The 18,342-nt window shown below is 50.7% G+C and overlaps 5 protein-coding genes across 5 annotated transcripts; 3 read left to right on the top strand and 2 right to left on the bottom strand.

Moving 5' to 3' along the window:
• Positions 1-284: 284 nt before the first annotated feature.
• Positions 285-1,278, top strand: HRG_06727 (DDE superfamily endonuclease domain-containing protein; the record flags this gene model as incomplete). Its single annotated transcript, XM_044865198.1, has 5 exons — positions 285-546; positions 600-806; positions 861-1,120; positions 1,179-1,201; positions 1,251-1,278. The coding sequence occupies 5 exons, from the start codon at positions 285-287 to the stop codon at positions 1,276-1,278; spliced, it is 780 nt and encodes a 259-aa protein (XP_044720138.1).
• Positions 1,279-5,158: 3,880 nt separating this feature from the next.
• HRG_06728 (restless-like transposase) lies at positions 5,159-6,251 on the bottom strand (the record flags this gene model as incomplete). Its single annotated transcript, XM_044865199.1, has 4 exons — positions 5,159-5,479; positions 5,524-5,923; positions 5,971-6,096; positions 6,193-6,251. The coding sequence occupies 4 exons, from the start codon at positions 6,249-6,251 to the stop codon at positions 5,159-5,161; spliced, it is 906 nt and encodes a 301-aa protein (XP_044720139.1).
• Positions 6,252-7,793: 1,542 nt separating this feature from the next.
• Positions 7,794-8,600, top strand: HRG_06729 (RNase H domain-containing protein; the record flags this gene model as incomplete). The annotated part of the gene is made up of 3 exons (XM_044865200.1): positions 7,794-7,807; positions 7,875-8,525; positions 8,573-8,600. The coding sequence occupies 3 exons, from the start codon at positions 7,794-7,796 to the stop codon at positions 8,598-8,600; spliced, it is 693 nt and encodes a 230-aa protein (XP_044720140.1).
• A 2,844-nt stretch (positions 8,601-11,444) lies between these two features.
• Positions 11,445-11,928, bottom strand: HRG_06730 (DDE superfamily endonuclease domain-containing protein; the record flags this gene model as incomplete). Its single annotated transcript, XM_044865201.1, has 4 exons — positions 11,445-11,472; positions 11,522-11,544; positions 11,603-11,862; positions 11,916-11,928. The coding sequence occupies 4 exons, from the start codon at positions 11,926-11,928 to the stop codon at positions 11,445-11,447; spliced, it is 324 nt and encodes a 107-aa protein (XP_044720141.1).
• Positions 11,929-15,216: 3,288 nt separating this feature from the next.
• On the top strand, positions 15,217-16,106 carry HRG_06731 (uncharacterized protein; the record flags this gene model as incomplete). Its single annotated transcript, XM_044865202.1, has 2 exons — positions 15,217-15,621; positions 15,690-16,106. The coding sequence occupies 2 exons, from the start codon at positions 15,217-15,219 to the stop codon at positions 16,104-16,106; spliced, it is 822 nt and encodes a 273-aa protein (XP_044720142.1).
• Positions 16,107-18,342: the final 2,236 nt, after the last annotated feature.

Below are 18,342 nucleotides of genomic sequence, written 5' to 3' on the forward strand. Positions count from 1 at the left end.
TTGGGTAACACCCCCCTTTGGGTACCGGTAGCGCAATTGAGAAAACCCTCACCAAAAATCATCAATTTCATTTACACCGATTCCAGCCAGCTTTGAAGATATTCACAAGCCGTCACTTGGAGTAGATAGAGGATTGACTGAATTCTACTTTTTGATGGTTGAATGTTTGTACAGGGGTCTGTGGCCTGTGCGTACCTTGCACGCAAAATTACCATCCAGCCCCCTAATCTCCCTCTGCCTCCTGACGATGATTCTTCTTGTGATTCCTCCACCACCGGGCCAAAATGACCTCAAAGTGGCCTCGACGTGTCTACACGGAGGATGAAATGGCAAATGCTATATTGGACATCACAAAAAATGGCTTGTCGCAGTATCGCGCTGCCCAAAAGTACGACATACCTCAGCAGTCTATTTCCAACAGACTCAAAGGCCAAGCAGCCTTGGCTGATCAAATCCAGTCTCATAAACTCTCGAGGAAGACTCAGGAGGCTCTTCTGGTGTTCTGGATCCTCCGTCAAGAGTCTCTCGGCTATGCTCCCTCTCACAGTCAGATCCGCGCCTGTGTCGAAGCTCTTATGAGGCAACTGAACAATGAGCAGACAGTGGGCCGCAATTGGGTCTCAAATTCATCCATCGCCACCTGGGGATCAAGATCAAGCGTGGAAGACGTCAGGAAGCCAGTAGATTTAACGCTTTCACGCCTCAGGCGGTTCACTGGTACTTCGATATCAGGGAAAAGGAGTATGGATGGATTAAGCCGGAGAATACCGTGAATGCTGACGAAGGCGGTATTATGTCTGGCTTTGGTGAGTTTTTGACTTGCCTTTCATTACTATAACTAACCAAGCTCCGTTTTCTAGGTTTGGATAGCCTTGTGGTTGGGAGTGCGGACCCAAAACGGAAGGCCCTTCTGAAAGGACCACAGTCCCGCAACTGGACCTCGTTTATTGAAGCTATCACTGCAGACGGCCGCGCCCTTACTCCTGGCATTATTTTCAAGGGCAAAGAACTCCAGAAGCAGTGGTTCTTGAAGGAATTCGGCAGAATAGCCGACTGGCATTATATAACTTCGCCTAACGGGTGGACAGATAACCATATTGCTATTGAGTGGCTTGAGAGGGTCTATTTGCCTCAGACGCGGCCAGCCGATGAGTCAGATGCTAGACTGATCATATTAGATGGACATGGAAGCCATGCAACGGTGCGTTTTCATATTTATCTGCCTAGGAATCACTATTAACCAGAACCAGGATGCATGGATGGCCACGTGCTTTTTGAACAACGTTTATTCCTGTTACCTTCCTGCCCACTGCTCTCATGGCCTCCAGCCATTGGATAACGGTGTATTCAATTCTATCAAGGCGGCATATCGGAAACTACTTCAGAATTTAACCTGCCTGACTGATTCTGCGCCCGTTGACAAGGTCAATTTTATACGGGCATATGCCAAAGCACGCGAGGTCGGAATGACCGCAAAGGATATATTGTCCGGCTGGAGGGTCACTGGGAATTGGCCAATCTCACGATGCAAGGCATTGCGGCATGCAGAAATTCACGCAGATATGATAGAGACATCTCCAAAGTCTGCGCCATTTCTGGGTTCTGACGATACGCCAAGAACCAGCCGCCACATTCGAGACATTGGCAAGAACAAGACTCCTAGCACTCGGCGGCGTTTTGCCGTCATAGCTAAAGGCTTTGAAGCTCAAGAACAGACGCTTGCCGAACATAGCACCAGAATTGCGAAGCTGGAGGAAGAAGTGGCTCGGTTGCAGAGAGGCAAGAAGAGGAAAGCAATTCCGAACCCGAACAGGCGGTTCATGACTCTTAGTGAAGCTTTGGCAGCTAAGGAAGCTATTCCCCAAATCAGAAGCCAAGAAATACTCGTTGTGGGGAATTCTGACACTGAGGAGGAAGAGGTCTCAGAAGTGGAGACAGCGTCAGTGATCGTGGTCAAGGGAGCACCTAAGTCACTTCCTGTCGCCACTAGGTCCGGGAGAGTAGTGAAAAAGCGCCGGAATCAATAGGAGCGTTCATTTCTTTACAAAATGACATAATTTTTGTATTTATTATTCTAAGTTCTGATCATATTGCTGTCGAGAAGAAGGTCCAACGAGTTGAGGTCTCTAGGTCTCTCTAGGTAATACAGCTTGAAACCAGGTAAGAAGGGAAGTCTGCAGACTGTTCTTTCTTCTTCCTAGACCACTGAGGGGTCCGGAGGATCTCCTATTCGAACGGGGACCTTTTGAGGAGTCCGGCATAACTATTACTGGCTCGGGGACCTCGAGAGACTGAATTATCTATCTAATAGCTAGAAGAGCTATTTGATCGGGGAGATGGAGCTGATGTTGCTGACGTAGATGACTTACGTGGCCTTCAGTAAGTGGCAAGAAGTGCCCTCTTTCTGATAGAATGTATACTATACCTGAAAACGGGATATCAACTTGGAGAAGCTTGGAGGATACAAAGAGGCCGTTTGGACGGGAAAAGGGCAACCGGGGGCAGAGCAATCAACACATGCATTCTCGCATACCATCTGATCATATGATACTCGACCTTCGAAAAGTCCCTTTATCCACTTCTATGCCCACTTTTGCTCTCATCTTCGCGAGAGCCTCAAGTGCTTTCTTGTCTTCCTTGTAAAGTTTATTCGATCGCCCTAGTGATAGAGGACCAAAATGTGTATGTTCTTGATCTGAAAAGTCCACAATTCTGCTTCTCTTAGACAAGTCACAAGCCAACCATAAGTGTTCCTGAGCGCTGAAAAGCGCCTAAAGTCAAGAGCTTGCAAGAGATGCCTTGAGTGTAATGGAGCAAAGATAGATGAGGGTATTTTAGCTATGGAGAGAGGTCTTCAGCTTACAGAGAGGAAGGCGAGGGGCGGCGAGGGGTCAGGGGTGAGATCCGGCGCGACGGGGAAACCGGCGCACAGCGGCTCCGCAATAGCTTTATATTGCCCGGTCATAATCCTCGATCTTGCCCGGGGACTAAGAATTCTGTTCATGTAATTATTTTGCCGATTATCGATCTGTGGTGTGTTTTGCGACGGTGAGAATATGGAGCGGCAAGGATTTGGGCAGGGTAGTGGCCCACTAGGTGGTGTGGCCAACTAGGTGGTGAAGTACGTTAGTGTCTGTTATTGAGTTTCCCAGCCTTTCGCTATCTTGGCATATCGCCTCCGAGTCGTAGGTGTTCTGTTCTTGCCAAGATCACGAATATGGCGGCTGGATTTCGGGGTGTCGTCAGAGTCCAAAAACGGCCTATATTCCGGGGACGCCGTAACTTTGTCTTCTTGGATCTCAGGATGCCCCAACGCCTTGGAACGCGAGATTGGCCAATTTCCAATGGTTCTCCAACCGGACAAGATGTTTCTTGTTGTCATTCCCGTTTGACGTGCTGTGGCATACGCACGTATAAAGTTGACCTTGTCAACAGGCGTGGAATCCGTCAAAGAAGCCAGTCTGTCAAGCTCCTTCCGGTAGGCTGTCTTTATAGCATTGAAAACACCGTTGTCTAATGGCTGGAGGCCATGAGAACAGTGAGATGGGAGATAAAATCAGTAGACATTGTTCAGAAAGCACGTAGCCATCCACTTATTCTGTCGTCAAATCAGCAGGGCCTCATCGCCGTAAAACAAAGTACGAACCGTTGCATGACTCCCATGTCTATCCAGAATGATAAGCCTGGTCTCAGAGTCGTCGTCAGGCCGCGTCTGAGGCAAATAGACTTCCTCAAGCCATTCAACGGCAATGTGATTGTCCGTCCATCCATTTGGTGAAGTTATGTAGTGCCAGTCCGCAAATCTTCGAAACTCCTCTTTAAACCACTGTGCCTGAAGGTATTTACCCTTAAATATGATGCCTGGAGTCAAGGCGCGCCCGTCGGCGGTGATGGCCTCTATAAAAGTGGTCCAACTTCGGGACTGGGGTCCCTTGAGAAGAGTCTTCCGTTTGGGGTCCGAACTGCCAACCACCAGACTGTCTAGACCTAGCAAAGAGACCGAACTAGCTTATATCGCCTATGGAGAGTTGATTGCATACCAAAGCCCGACATAATCCCTCCTTCATCAACATTCACCGTGTTCTCCGGCTTGATCCACCCGTACTCCATCTCCCTGATGTCAAAGTACCAGTGCACGGCTTTGGGAGTAAATGAGTCAAATCTGTTGGCTTCCTGACGCCTACCGGCCTTGCTTCTAAGTTCCGGATGGCGTTGAATGAACTTTTCTACCCAATGACGTCCCAATCTTGAGTCGCAGCCTTGCTGTTTCAGAAGGGCAACAACGCAGGCGCGGATTTGACTCTGGGACGGAGCGTAACCCAGAGATTCTTGGAGAAGAGTCCAGGCAACCAAGTTGGCATCCTGGTCTCTGGATAAGAGTTTTTCAGGCTGTTCCTGGTCAGTTAATGCCGACCGACCTCGCATTCTGCTGGAAGTAGTACTCTGGGGTATCCCCCCTTTCTGAGAAGCCTGGCGCTGCGACAGACCGTTATCAGTGACATCGAGAATTGCCTCAGCCATCACGTTCTATGTATAGATAGAGAGAGGCTTTTTTGGAGCCATTTGTGACAGGTGGTGGAGGATGAGCAAGAGTGGAAAGCAAAGGAGGCAGGAGGAGATTAGGGGTCGAAATTGCCATTTTGCGACGCCAGGGTGTCACGGACCACAACACCTGTGGTGGCCAGCTGACTAGATATAATGTAAACCCGGTCATTTCTATACCTGCTACAGGTTACTGCTCGTCAAAACCTTTAAAATTGAGTAGATTCTGTATAAGTGAAGTTGGTCCAATTTGTATGGAGCGGCAACATTTTTGCGGAGCAAAAGGGGGGTGTCACACAGGAGATATCAATAGGATATCCACAGCGGGGTTTTGGTGGCTGATTCAGCGGCTGAGCGCCACAACACCGCAGTTTAGCGTCCGTGCCCTCAGCGGCTTCCAATATCCACCCTTGTCCACGGTCGGCCGGACGGCCGACCGCCGCCCGGAACGCGGCGTCTTGAAGGGCTCTCAAGGCTCGACGAGCTCGTCAAATTACGAGGGGGAGGGGAAACAAAAATAACCCTCGGATACCATCAAATCCTCGATTGCGTTGAGCAATCTGAATCTCAATTGCGTGGATTGCGTGGATTGCTGGCGTTGACGGTTGTCAATATGCTATTCGGAGATAACGACAAAGTCCTCTGGCCCGTCCTCCCCTTTCTCAGAATTATCCTCTGCGGCCTCCACGAAGGCGTTGTCGTCTACCGATGGATCAACGACTCCCTGGTAGTTGTGTATTAATCCCGCGTTCAGCCAAGACCGGATGGACTGTGCGGCGCTGATGGTCTTCACCTCAAGTCTCCTGCGCAGCCGGGTAACCATCAGTCCAGCAAATGAAAACGCCCTTTCGCACTCGGCAGACATGGGCGGGACGGATAGCATATCGAAAGCCATCCGCGCCAGCCGCGGATATGTCGCCTCTTTGAGTTTCCAGTACTGAAATGGATCATTGATCTCCCGTCGTCTGCCCCGATATCGACGGTCCAACGATCCAACTCGTCGGCGATAGGGCGCGTCGGCAGCCGGTAATCACCATTCGTGATATGGCTCGATTGCACCCTGTGCCTCATTCGAAACTTTTGGAAATCGTCCAGATCGTCGGGTGGCTGGAAATCCTCCACAGCAGTGGCTGGACCCTCCTCCTCGACGTTCAGCGACTTATAGTCACTTTCCCAGATGGCTCGGACGATCCGCCGGGCTTCCGTGACCCATTCGGGTCGATGAGCCCAAGCTTCTTCGAACCACTGTAACCGCAAGGCAGGATGCAGAGCGATGGCCGAGTAGTATATCGGACACTCGATGAGTTTCGCGTAGTACTTATCCAATTTTTTCCAACCCAATTCGACGTTGATTGCGAAGTGGCCAGAATCCGGCAGGTCTCTGGCCATCGTTTTGCTTCTTCAAGCTTCTCCAGAAGATATTCGAACGCCTGGATGATATCCCATGCGGTTCCATAGGCTATGAGCTTCCCGTCTTTGCGGACACGGACTTGCGCGTCTCCTTCAAGTGCCTTGAGAGCATTGGCAAAATGTCTCAGGACATCTCGGAAATTGCTGATCACCATCCAATCGTTCTCCGTCAGTAAATCCTCATCTCGTATACACGCAGGCCTGGCTCTACTTCTCGACCTGCCTCTGCTGTGCTCGAACCGTTCGATCGCGACAAGGTCGTCGAGAAATTCGCGAAGGAGAAGAGCCCGATCCATCATTTTGTAATGAGACAGCCAGCGCGTCATGTTATCGGTCACAACGTCGACCGGCCTTTTCGTACCATCCTTCTTCTCCTGCAGGCTCCGTAGTAGATAGGTCAGCCTGTCGGATCGATGAATCAATGGACGAGATTGTGGAGTTTGCCGATCGGACCTTTTTTTCGCCAAAGGTTGTGCTGAGCCAGGTCGAGAATATTGGTACGATCTTCTGAATCGAAGACCTCGTCGTCTTTTCCAAAGAGCAGTGCTTTCGCTACAAGGTTGATAATATGTCCAAAGCAGCGGACCCTTCTTTGCCTCCCATCGAAACTGAATTGGTCACCCAGGGCCCTCATCGCGGTGTCGTTGTTCTCCGCGTTATCCAACGTGAAGTAGCCAATCTTATCCTGTATCTCGAACGAGGTGATGACTTCTGCCACCTGAGAAGCGATGTTCTCTCCAGTATGGGACTGCCGCAACTCAGGCATTCCGAGAAGTATTTTTTGTGGGCGCTTTTCCTTGGACAGGTAGAACGCAGCAATCCCGTACACAGCGTGCCGATTGGGCGATCTCCAGCCGTCAAACGCAAGATGGATACGGCCGGGCACTCTTTCAATTCCTTCACCACAACGCCCTTGTATTGGTGATACTCTTCGAAAAGCCTGGACCGAATGGTCGTGTGAGTCATGTGTGACTGGGTCAGGCCAATTGAAGGATTGAGATAGTCGAGCAGAGAACGGAATCGAGGGGCTTCGATGGCGCGAAAGGCAACATTTGACTCGGTGATCCAAGCAAGTAGGAGTGATTGGAACACATTCTTATCAAAGTGATTCTTGAGCGTGTTGATCAAGGCCTGCTCTTTGCCGTCGTTTGCGTCGAGCTCGAAGAACTGTGCGATAGAGCGCTTCTTTGTTGTCGTACCTTTCGGCAGACGTTTCCCCAACGGCCCAGAAATGCGGTGCGCATCGTGCAGATGGCGCTCGATATTTGTCGTTCCCTTCGCTGCAAAGCTTGGGGGTCCTTGGGGCGATTTCTTGACCGAACAGGTCCCGCATACCCACAGCCTATTGTCCCCGTTGTCTTGATGCTCAATGTCAAACCCAAAGCGCCAAATCCACGACTTGAGCTTGCCGGCGCGTTGGGATTTGGTGTAGCCGCGAAAGTGCTGCCATGGAAATGTTTCCCATTCTCGACTGCCTTGGGGCCTGCAGAAGGCAAAGAATCGAGATAGTCGCCCATCTAAGAGAAGAGTGGGATAATATGAGAGGCGTTACAAACATCCCGATTGCGGCACGATGATTGAGTCACTTTCCCCCTTACTCATGAACGCGTGGACGCCAGGTTCAGACACGAGCGCGTCGCGTTCATAACAGCAAGGGACTCTTGTCAGAATGGATGATTGGTCCAATTGTCAATCTGCCCCTGAGCTGCTGACGCTTCGGCTTGGGTGAGATTTCTTCATATAATCCACTGGTCATCTACCCTACACACTTTCCACCGTCAACGGCAATTCCGCCGCTCGTGAAGCGCACGTCGAGGCCAAAAGCCCCTATACTGAATGAAATGATCAAGCTGAAGTACCAAAAGCAGCCAAAACCCTTCCGGACTAGGCTGCGGCGCTCCGACGCTACCAAGCTGCCCAAGGCCTGCCTTGCTGCAGCGCGGATTTGTCGAAGAGCAGACTGCGCCTCTGCAGAGTGCATCGAAAAATGAGACGGCGAAGAAATTTCGCGATTGGCTCCAGGCACTATCGCCCCGAACTCTGGTCGTCTATTCCGACGGGTCCCGTTCTACCGAAGGCCACGCCGGATATGGCTATGTTGTTCATCGGGACGGATCCACCGTCTTGCGCGACAAGGGCCGTCTCGGGCCCGCCGAGATTTTCGACGCTGAGGCGAAAGGTGCGTTGGAGGGGTTGAAGGCTGCGGTGAGCCTTCCAGAAACTGACCGCATCTTTGTCTGCCTCGACAACCTCGCGACCGCAACATGCTTACGGGGCACGCCGAGCGACTCCTCGCAAGAGGTCTTCCTTGAGTTTCAATCTTTGGCGCGAAAATACGGAGCTGTGGAGGTCCATTGGATCCCCGGCCATGCTGACATCCCAGGCAACGAGGAGGCTGATGCTCTGGCAAAGGCGGGAGCATCACTGCCAGAACCCGCTGATAACGTCCCGACGCTAGCGCACCTGCGAAAGATTGCCCGACAGCAGCCGGAAGAGGCTTTCAAGGCCTGGTGGGAAGCCTCTGCGCCGGAGCGATACAGAGACCTGAGGCTTAAAGCCACAACCAGCTGCCCGTCAGAATTGGCGCTCTCTCGGCCCCTGCTTCGTAACTTGCTTGCAGCAAGAACCCACCATGGGGATTTTGCTGACTACCACGAAAGGTTTGGTCACGACAATGCGCGACTGACGTGCTCGTGCGGAAGACGAAAGAGCCAGCACACATCTTTTACTGCAGAAAGGTTGCGCCACGGCATCGTATGCGGCTTGCACCTTGGCCGGCTGCAGCCATCAACCGCGCAATCGGCAAGGACTTTGACAAATTCGTCAGGCTGGCGAAAGCGAGCTCCTTCTTCGGAGGGATCTGCCCACGCCACTAGACGGTCATCATTCTCCTCTCTCACCTACCTTTCCTCTCAATCCTTTCTGTTACCTGCTCCGATCTCGGGCGGCGTCAAGGTCTCGCGACCATGCGATCGCCGAGGTCATCAAGGGCTGCAAGGCCCCAGAAGCAAATTGGCTGATCTGACCACGGGACAGCTTTCTCTTCATGCCTGGACGTCCCGCTGACGGGCAACAGGTTTGTCATGAGCGCCGTTGAGCCGATGAAATGCTGGATAGTGGGTGAAGTGTACGATATGTAGCATGTAGACACCTGCTAGCTCAGCACGTCCTGTGCTCCCCTGCGGAGACCTGAGCGACCAAAAGTTGCTGGACGGAAAATACACTAAACTAAACTAAACTAAACAATTCCGTCAATCCCGTCAATCAACGCGAGATCGGATTGAATTGCCGGCTTAATCAGCCGACCATCGATTGCGTTGATTGAGTTGCCAGTTGCTCAACTGGATTGAGCAACCGGTTGCCAGGATTGAGTGGTTTGCCAGCCTGGCTATTTCCGACTGACAAAAGACCAAGCAGCCCTGGCTGATCAAATCCAGGCTCACAAACACTTGAGAAAGAATCAGAAGGCTTGTTTTGTGTCCTAGGTCATCCGTCAAGAGTCTCTTGGCTCTGCTCCTTCCCACAGAGCGATCCGCGCCTGCGTGGAGACTCTATAAAGCAACTGAACAACAAGCGGACAGTGGGCCGCAACCGGTCCACCAAATTCATCAATCGCCATCCGGAGATCAAGAACAAGCGTGAAAGACGTCAGGAAGCTAACAGGTTTAACACTTTCACGCCTCGGGCGGTTCACTGGTACTTCGATATCAGGGACAAGGGGTATGGGCGGATTAAACCGGAGAATACCGTGAATGCCGACGAGGGCGGTATTATATCTGGCTTTGATGAGCGTTTGACTTGCCGCTTAATATTCCAACCACCCAACCTCTTTTTGTCAGGTTTGGATGGTCTTGGGGTTGGGATTACAGACCCAAAAGGGAAGGCCCTTCTGAAAGGACCACAGCCTTGCAACCAGACCTCCTTTCGAAGCTATCACCGCGGACGGCCGTGCCCTTACTCCTGGCATCACTTTCGAGGGCAAAGAACTCCAGAAACAGTGGTTCGTGACGGAATTCGGCAAAATAGCCGACTGGTATTGCATTGCCTCGCCCAACTGATGGACGGACAACCTATCGCTATTGAGTGGCTTGAGAGAGTCTATTTCCTGAGATGCGGCCTGCTGATGAGTCAGATGCTAGACTGATCATATTGGATGAATATGAAAGCCATAAAACGGTGCGTTTCCGTATTTATCTGCCTGGAAATCACTGTTGACCGGGACCAGGATACATGGATGGCCACGTGCATTTTGAACAACGCCTACCGCTGTTACCTTCCTTCCCACTGCTCTCATGGCCTCCAGCCGCTGGATAAATGTATTCCTAACACTATCGAGACGGCGTATCGGAAAGAACTCAAGAAATTAACCTGTCTGACGGATTCTGCGCCCATTGATAAGGTCAATTGTATACGGGCACATGCCAAAGCACGTGAAGTCAGAATGACTGCAAAGAATATTTTGTCCGGCTAGAGGGTCACTGGAAATTGGCCAATCTCACGATCTAAGGCATTGCAGCATGCAGAAATTCATGCAAATACGGTAGAGACATCTACAAATTCTGCGCCACTTTTGGCTCCTGATGATATACCATGCCCCACCCCCCTTTCGGTAACACCCACCTTTCGGTAGCGCAATTGAAAAATTCTCCACCAAAAGTCTACCATTTGAACTACATGAAATATGATCAGAACTTAACATTATAAACACAAAAAATATATCATTCCGTAGAGAAATGGACGCTCTTATATGTACCGGCGCTTTTTTACCATTCGCCCGGATCTGGTGGTGACTGGAAGGGCTTCGGGTGCCACCTTGACTTCGATCACTGAAGCTGTCTCCACCTCTGAGACCTCCTCCTCCTCTGTGTCAGAATTCAGCACAACGGCTATCTCTTGGCTTTTAATTTGGGGAATGGCTTCCTCAGCCACCAAAGCTTCACTGAGAGTCATGAACCGTCTGTTCGGGTTCGGAATTGCTCTCCTCTTCTTGCCTCTCTGCAGCCGGGCCACTTCTTCCTCTAGCTTCGCGATTCTGTTGCTGTGCTCGGCAAGCGTCTGTTCTTGGGCTTCAAAGCCTCTAGCTATCACGGCGTATCGTCTCCGGGTGCCAGGAGTCTTGTTCTTTCCGAAATCGCGAATCTGGCGGCTGTTTCTTGGCGTATCATCAGAACCCAAAAATGGCGCGGACTTTGGAGACGTCTCTACAATGTCTGCGTGAATTTCTGGATGCCGCAATGCCTTGGATCGTGAGATCGCCCAATTCCCAGTGACCCTCCAGCCGGACAATATATTCTTTGCCGTCATTCCAACCTCGCGCGCTTTAGCATATGCCCGTATAAAATTGACCTTATGAACAGGCGCAGAATCGGTCAAACAGGTCAATTTCTGAAGTTCTTTCCGGTAAGCTGCCTTGGAGGCATTGAATACACCGTTATCTAACGGCTGGAGGCCATGAGAGCAGTGGTCAGGAAGGTAACAGCAATAAACGTTGTTCAAAAAGCATGTGGCCATCCATGCATGCTGGTCCCGGTTAACAGTAATTCCTACAGAGGTGGATAAAGAAACGCACCGTTGCATGACTTCCATGTCCATCTAATATGATCAGTCTAGCATCTGAGGCATCGGCTGGTCGCGTCTGGGGCAAATAGACCCTCTCAAGCCACTCAATAGCGATATGGTTGTCCGTCCATCCGTTGGGCGACGTTATGTAATGCCAGTCGGCTATTTTGCCGAATTCCGTCAAGAACCACTGTTTCTGAAGTTCTTTGCCCTTAAAGATAATGCCAGGGGTAAGGACACGGCCGTCCGCGGTGATAGCTTCAATAAATGAGGTCCAGTTGCGGGACTGTGGCCCTTTCAGAAGGGCCTTCCGTTTTGGGTCTGCACTCCCAACCACAAGACTATCCAAACCTGGCAAAAGAGTCTGGTTAGTAAAAGTAATGAAAGACAAGCCAAATACTCACCAAAGCCAGACATAATACCGCCTTCGTCAACATTCACGGTATTTTCTGGTTTAATCCATCCATACTCCTTTTCCCTGATATCGAAGAACCAGTGAACCGCCCGAGGCGTAAAAGCATTAAATCGGTTAGCTTCCTGACGTCTCCCACGCTTGTTCTTGATGTCCGGATGGCGATTGATGAATTTAGAGACCCAGTTGCGCCCCACTGTCCGCTCGTTGTTCAGTTGCTTCATAAGAGCCTCCACACATGCGCGGATCTGACTGTGGGAGGAGCATAGCCGAGAGACTCTTGGCGGAGGATCCAAGAAACCAAGCGAGCTTCCTGAGACTTACTCAAGAGTTGACGAGGCTGGATCTGATCAGCCAGGGCTACCTGGCCTTTGAGTCTGTCGGAAATAGACTGCTGAGGTATGTCATACTTTTGGGCGGCGCGGTACTGCGACAAGCCGTTTTTTGTGACATCAATTATCGCATTAGCCATAATATCCTCCGTATAAATACTCCGAGGCCGCTTTAAGGTCATTTTGGTCATGTGGTGGAGGAATAACGAGAAGAATCATCGTCAGGAGGCGGAAGGAGATTAGGGGGTTGGATGGTAATTTCGCGTGCAAGGTACGCACAAGCCACAGACCCCTGTACAAACATTCAACCATCGAAAAGTAGAATTCAATCAATCCTCTATCTACTCCAAGTGACGGCTTGTGAATATCTTCAAAGCTGGCTGGAATCGGTGTAAGTGAAATTGATGGTTTTTGGTGGGGATATTTTCTAATGCGCTACCGAAAGGTGGGTGTTACCGAAAGGGAGGTGGGGCATGGTACCCAAGAACCAGCCGCCACATTCGCGATTTCGGAAAGAACAAGACTCCTGACACTCGGAAGCGTTATGACGTGATATCAAGAAGGCTTTGAAACCCAAGAACAAACTGTTGCTGAACACAGCAACAGAATGGCGAAGCTGGAGGCAGAAGTGGCCCAGCTGCAGAGAAGCAAGAAGAGGAGAGCAATTCCGAACCCGAGCAGACGGTTCATGACTCTCAGTGAAGCTTTGGTGTCTCAGGAAGCCATTCCATAAAGTAGAAGTCAAAAAATGCCCGATGTGCTGAATTCTGAGACCGAGGAGGAGGAGGTCTCAGAGGTGGAGTCAGCTTCAGTGACGGAAGTCAAGGCCCCACCTTAGGCCCTTTTTGTCACCACTAGATGCGCGAGAGTGGTAAAATAGCGCCGGCATAGATAGGGGCGTTCATTTCTCTACAGAATGATATACTCGTCCACAGACCCACGTAAAGTGGGTCCTCACCACCTGTCTGTGTCAACCACCGGTCCACCTGGCTGTGTCACTTCACCGCTTCAAGCCTCTATCTTGACCTCAACAACGGCACATTATGAAGAATAAAGAGCTTACGCTTGAAAGGCGCGTAGCCGAGGCTATTAAAGCCATTGAGGCAAATCCCAATATGTCCCTTCGCGCTGCGGCTAAGGAATTTGGGGTTCCACGCGAACGACTCCGCTTGCGATTTCACGGCATCCAACCTCGCAGCGGCCATAAAGCAACGCATACGAGGCCATCGCCAGCTCAAGAGGACTCAATCGATCTGTATATCGATCGTCTTGAGCGTATAGGACTTGCGGTGCGGAAGGACTTATTACGCGATGCAGCAAATCGGGTTCTAAGCTCCACGGTCGGCCCTGATGGTACCCGCAACGAACCCTTCGACTCCCAATGCTTTGTTGGCAAAAACTGGATATCCCGTTTTATTAAACGCAAGGGATATCATATTATGAAGCAAAGGTACTCGATAACCAACGCAAGCTTGCCGAATCAGTCCCGCACGTTACCGAGTACTTCAAGAAGCTCCACGAGACGATTGCCTCGTACGGGATTAACCCGGCTGATATCTGGAATATGGACGAGACGGGCTTCCGTATTGGTATTGGCAGGGACCAAGTTGTCGTCACGAAATCAAGGCGATCGCAATACTTTGGTATTGAGGAAAACAGGAGTCGGCAACAGCCGTTGAAGCGATTTCTGCCGATGGTCGATACATCCCTGCGTTTTGATCCTATCCGGCAAGGTCCACCTCGAACAGTGGTACGGCATCAAGGAGCTAGATGGCGATACCCTTATTGGTGTTACGGAAACGGATTTACGAACGATCAGCTCAATCTAGCGTGGATTCAACATTTCGATAAGCATGCAAAGAGCAAAGGTGCTTGGAGGCTATTGCTCCTTGACGGCCACGGCTCCCACCATACCCTTGACCTTATCGAGTACGCTGAAGCCCATAATATTGTGCTCTTTGCATTGCCTCCGCATCTTACGCATCTCCTTCAACCGCTTGACGTCGTGGTATTTCAGCCGTATAAACATTACCACAGTCGGGCAGTCGATTTTGCTATTCGCAGTGGTGCGAGTAAAATCACCAAGCTGGAGTTCCTCGCTATGATCCAATCAATCCGCGTCAAAGCCTTCAAGGAGTCTACAATCCTCTCGGCATTCAAAAAAACAGGAATCCACCCGTTCAATCCAAAGCCAATCCTCGAGAGACTCAAAGAGAGGGTACGGGACCAGACGCCGCCGACAGAGCTACCTGCAGAGCCGTATTCATCCCCTTTGGTACCCCATACCGTACGGAAGTTTGAATCAGTTGGCCAACGTCTCCTTGAGTTTGACCCAATTGATGATATTGAGAAGGAGGTCTTCGTACATAACCTTCAACGCTACGTTAAAGGTGCAATCTCCCAAGGCCACGAGTTAAAGCAAACGATGGTCGATCTGTACAATACCAAGCTTCCCGAGCAGCAACGCCAAGGCCGGAAGAAATACAAGAACCGCCACCTTCAAAGCGGTGGAGTACTGACTGTAGACGAAGGGAGGGCTATTGCGAAGTCAAAGGAAGATATTCGCATTGCAAAAGCAGAAAAGTTGGTACTGGCGAAGCAAAAGAGGGAGAAAAGGGTGTCACACATAGGATATCAGCCTCCAACAGTCTGACCCCCTATTCGCACAGTCCGTTTCCACATTTCCCCACAGAAACTTCTAGGAGGCATCATCAACGCATCAGTGGCTTCCAGATGATCCGATCAGATGCTTCCATTCACTACCATTCCCTTCCATTCTCATATTCAGGCAGTCTATAAAGATCTCGCCTCTTTCCCACCTTAGATAGCAGAATCAAGAGTCTTCCAGTCCCTGATCTTTATGCCCACTTGCTCATCCTCCGTGCGATAGTTATGAGCCCGGTCTGCCATTGACTGGGTATCTTATTCTCGTTCATTCCGCTGCGCAGAATAGCTTCCACAATGAGCTCAGCTCTAGATCTTGATGGCTCTTCCAAGGGCACCGTGCTCAACGGCCCTTGCGACTGGAAACAATGGATTTCTATCATCAAGAAATTCGCCACGTCCCACAGTCTTTGGGACTTTCTGGACCCTGCCGTCAAGGAGGGTAAGCCGGTTCTTCAGCAGCCAGTTGAACCAACATTCCGACAAATCAACCACGAAGCATCTGATCTCGTGGATCTGACCTCGGAGGAATTTCGCCGTCTCGAATTCCTCCACACCCAATACCGCTCGAAGCTTCAAGGGTATAGGGATCAAGTGAAGGCACTCGCCAGCCTTCAACAACACATCGTCAAGACCATCGGCAACTACTACAGCACCATTGCCGAGGAACACGACGTTGCAAAGCAACTTGCCTTGCTTCAGGCTCGTGTGGCCCCAACCGACTGGGCACTCGAGAGGAAGTTGTTCAGCGTTATCGTTCCACCCTTCAGTCGCCAAACAGGACCAAGATCGAAGCTTGGGTCACCCAATGGCAGAAAGTCCTCACTGAGGCAAAGCAATTAGGGCTTCCTGATGTCCAGGACCTTCGCCCTACCCAAGATTTCCTACAGGCTGTTTCGTCCATCAACGCCCCATTCACAGACTATTGGGTCAACAAAATGGAAGACGAGGCCGTATTCGGCAAGCCTGATTGGAAGACGGACTTCCCGGACGGCATTAAGATCAGTGAGATCTTTGAACGAGCTCACCGAATCAAGGCCGCCAACAACAGCAAAGGATCATTCGGAGCTGCCTTCCAAGGCAAGGAGAGAAATCGGAGAGGAAATAGGACAAGCCTAAGTGGTCTTCAAGCAAGAACGCTGATGGTGTTCCTATGTGTGTCTGCGGAGAATATCACCGCTTCGTAGATTGCTTCTATCTCATCAAATCAGCTCGGCCTGATGGCTGGACTCCTGATCAGAAGGTTGAGAAGAAGATCAAGGAAATCCTCGACTCCAATCCATGGGCAAAGAAGATGACGGAGAAAGCACAAGACTTCAAGAAGAAGGAAATGGAGAAATCGTCCGACTCCTCCGTTAAAGGCACAGCGTTTGCCGGTCTTCTACCAGCTCCTGACAACACACCGCCTCCCTCAACACCTCCATCAACCAGTTTCTCGACGGGAAAGGCAGTCTACCCGCTGTATGACTCCTTTATCCTTGATATTCCGGATCAGACACACACATTTGCAACAACCGATCCCGTTTTCTTGACTACACCGCCCTTGCAGAGCCAGAAGAGCTCTTTGCAGGCGATAGTCAACTTCAGATCCTTGGCTACGGCACAGTCCGTATGAAGCTTGAAGAAGGAGGACTTTTTCAGCTCAACGAAGTTGCCTTCGTGCCAAAATTCCACACCAACATCGCATCCTCGACCGCTTTCTTGCGAAGGGATACAACTGGAATCCACTATCTGGACGCGTCTCTAAAGACGATCAGATTATATTTCATACGAAACGCCGCTTTCGTCAACCGGTCATCGAGTTCAACCCGATTAAGGAGGACTCTCGCCTCCAACTTCACACCTTCATCTGCACCTCGCGCAGTGAAAACAGCAGATGCTACGCTTTGGCATAAGCGCCTAGGTCACTTGAACGCTCAAGCCCTAGAGCATCTTGTTGAGAACACGACGGGTTCGAAGATCAAAGGCCCAGTTACCATCGATTGCACCGCGTGTTCCCTTGGGAAGGGAAAGAAGGTCGTCTCTCGCCGAACCCCTCAAAACCGAGCCCCCAGACCATTCTGGAGAATCTACGTTGATATCTTCAGTATGAACACCTCATTCAACGGCAAGGAAGCTGTTCTTCTTATCAAAGATGAATTTACAAGCATGATCTTCATCTACCTTCTGAATGACGCGACACAAGGGTCCGTTATGACTGCTTTGAGAAACCACGAGGCAATGGTTCAACGCCAATGGAATCTCAACATTTGCATTATCCACCGTGATAACGATCGTTCTCTTCAGAGTGCGTATGAGAGCTGGATCGAGGAAAGGGATTCAAGATGAACCTTCTGCCCCACACTCCCGCTCAAAACGGTTCTGCAGAGCGATCTGGGGGTAATATCTGCCCAGGCCAGAACAATGGGAATTGATGCCAATTTACCATCTGATCTTTGGCCAGAGACTTGGAAAGCAGCAGTGTTTTTGCACAACAGATCGCCCATGCAGAACCACAGCTTCGAACGCCTTTCCAGCTGCTTCATCAGTGGCTGCGAGACAACAACAGAGACATAGGCTACCAGCAAGACCAGCCTGACATCACGTTTCTCAAGGCATACGGCTGCAGAGCCTATCCCTTGACACCCCAGGCCCTTCAGAACAGACAGAAGAAGGACCTAAAGACCGACCTCACACAGAAATCGGTTATCTCGTTGGATATGATTCCACGAACATTTTCAGGATCTGGATTCCGTCCACATCAGAAGTCCGAAGGGTCCGAGATGTGACCTTCAATGAAAGCATCTTCTATGACGGAAATGATCAGCCACCAGAACCTATCCCACAGCGCGTGGAAGTACAGCTTCCAGCCCACATCGAGGACGAGTCGGATTACGAGGAAATCCCCACTCAAATCGATGAACCTGAACCTGACCCCGTTGAGCAATCTCCCTCAACCTCAGACCAAGGAGACGCCACCACGATTGTGGTACAACCCGAACCATCTGATCATGAGGACTCGGATGATCAGGATGAGTTTCATGACATTCAGCACCCATATCCGACACCGGACCCCGGTCCGAGTGACTCTCAGCCACGGCGCTCAGCCCGCACTCCAAAGCCTCGCAAGCTCAGTGCTTTTCGACCAACACTAAGGGTCAATTCCACAGCTCTTTCTTTCTCGGCAGAGAAGAAAACTTCACAGACGACACCTTCCTCCCGAACCTACGACGTATAAGGAACTTCGCACCCACAGATTTGGTCCTCAGTTCAGAGAAGGAGCCCACGCCGAGTGGAAAGCACTCCAACAGAGAGGAACCTTCAGAGCGGTCCCCAGAGACCAGGTCACGGGCAAGCTTTTGCCACTTACCTGGGTCTTTAAGTATAAGTTCGACAAGCATGGCTTTCTTACAAAGTTCAAAGCCCGTCTTTGTGTTCGAGGAG

Source organism: Hirsutella rhossiliensis, assembly GCF_020360975.1.
Source record: "Hirsutella rhossiliensis strain HR02 chromosome Unknown scaffold00006, whole genome shotgun sequence".
Taxonomy (NCBI): domain Eukaryota; kingdom Fungi; phylum Ascomycota; class Sordariomycetes; order Hypocreales; family Ophiocordycipitaceae; genus Hirsutella; species Hirsutella rhossiliensis.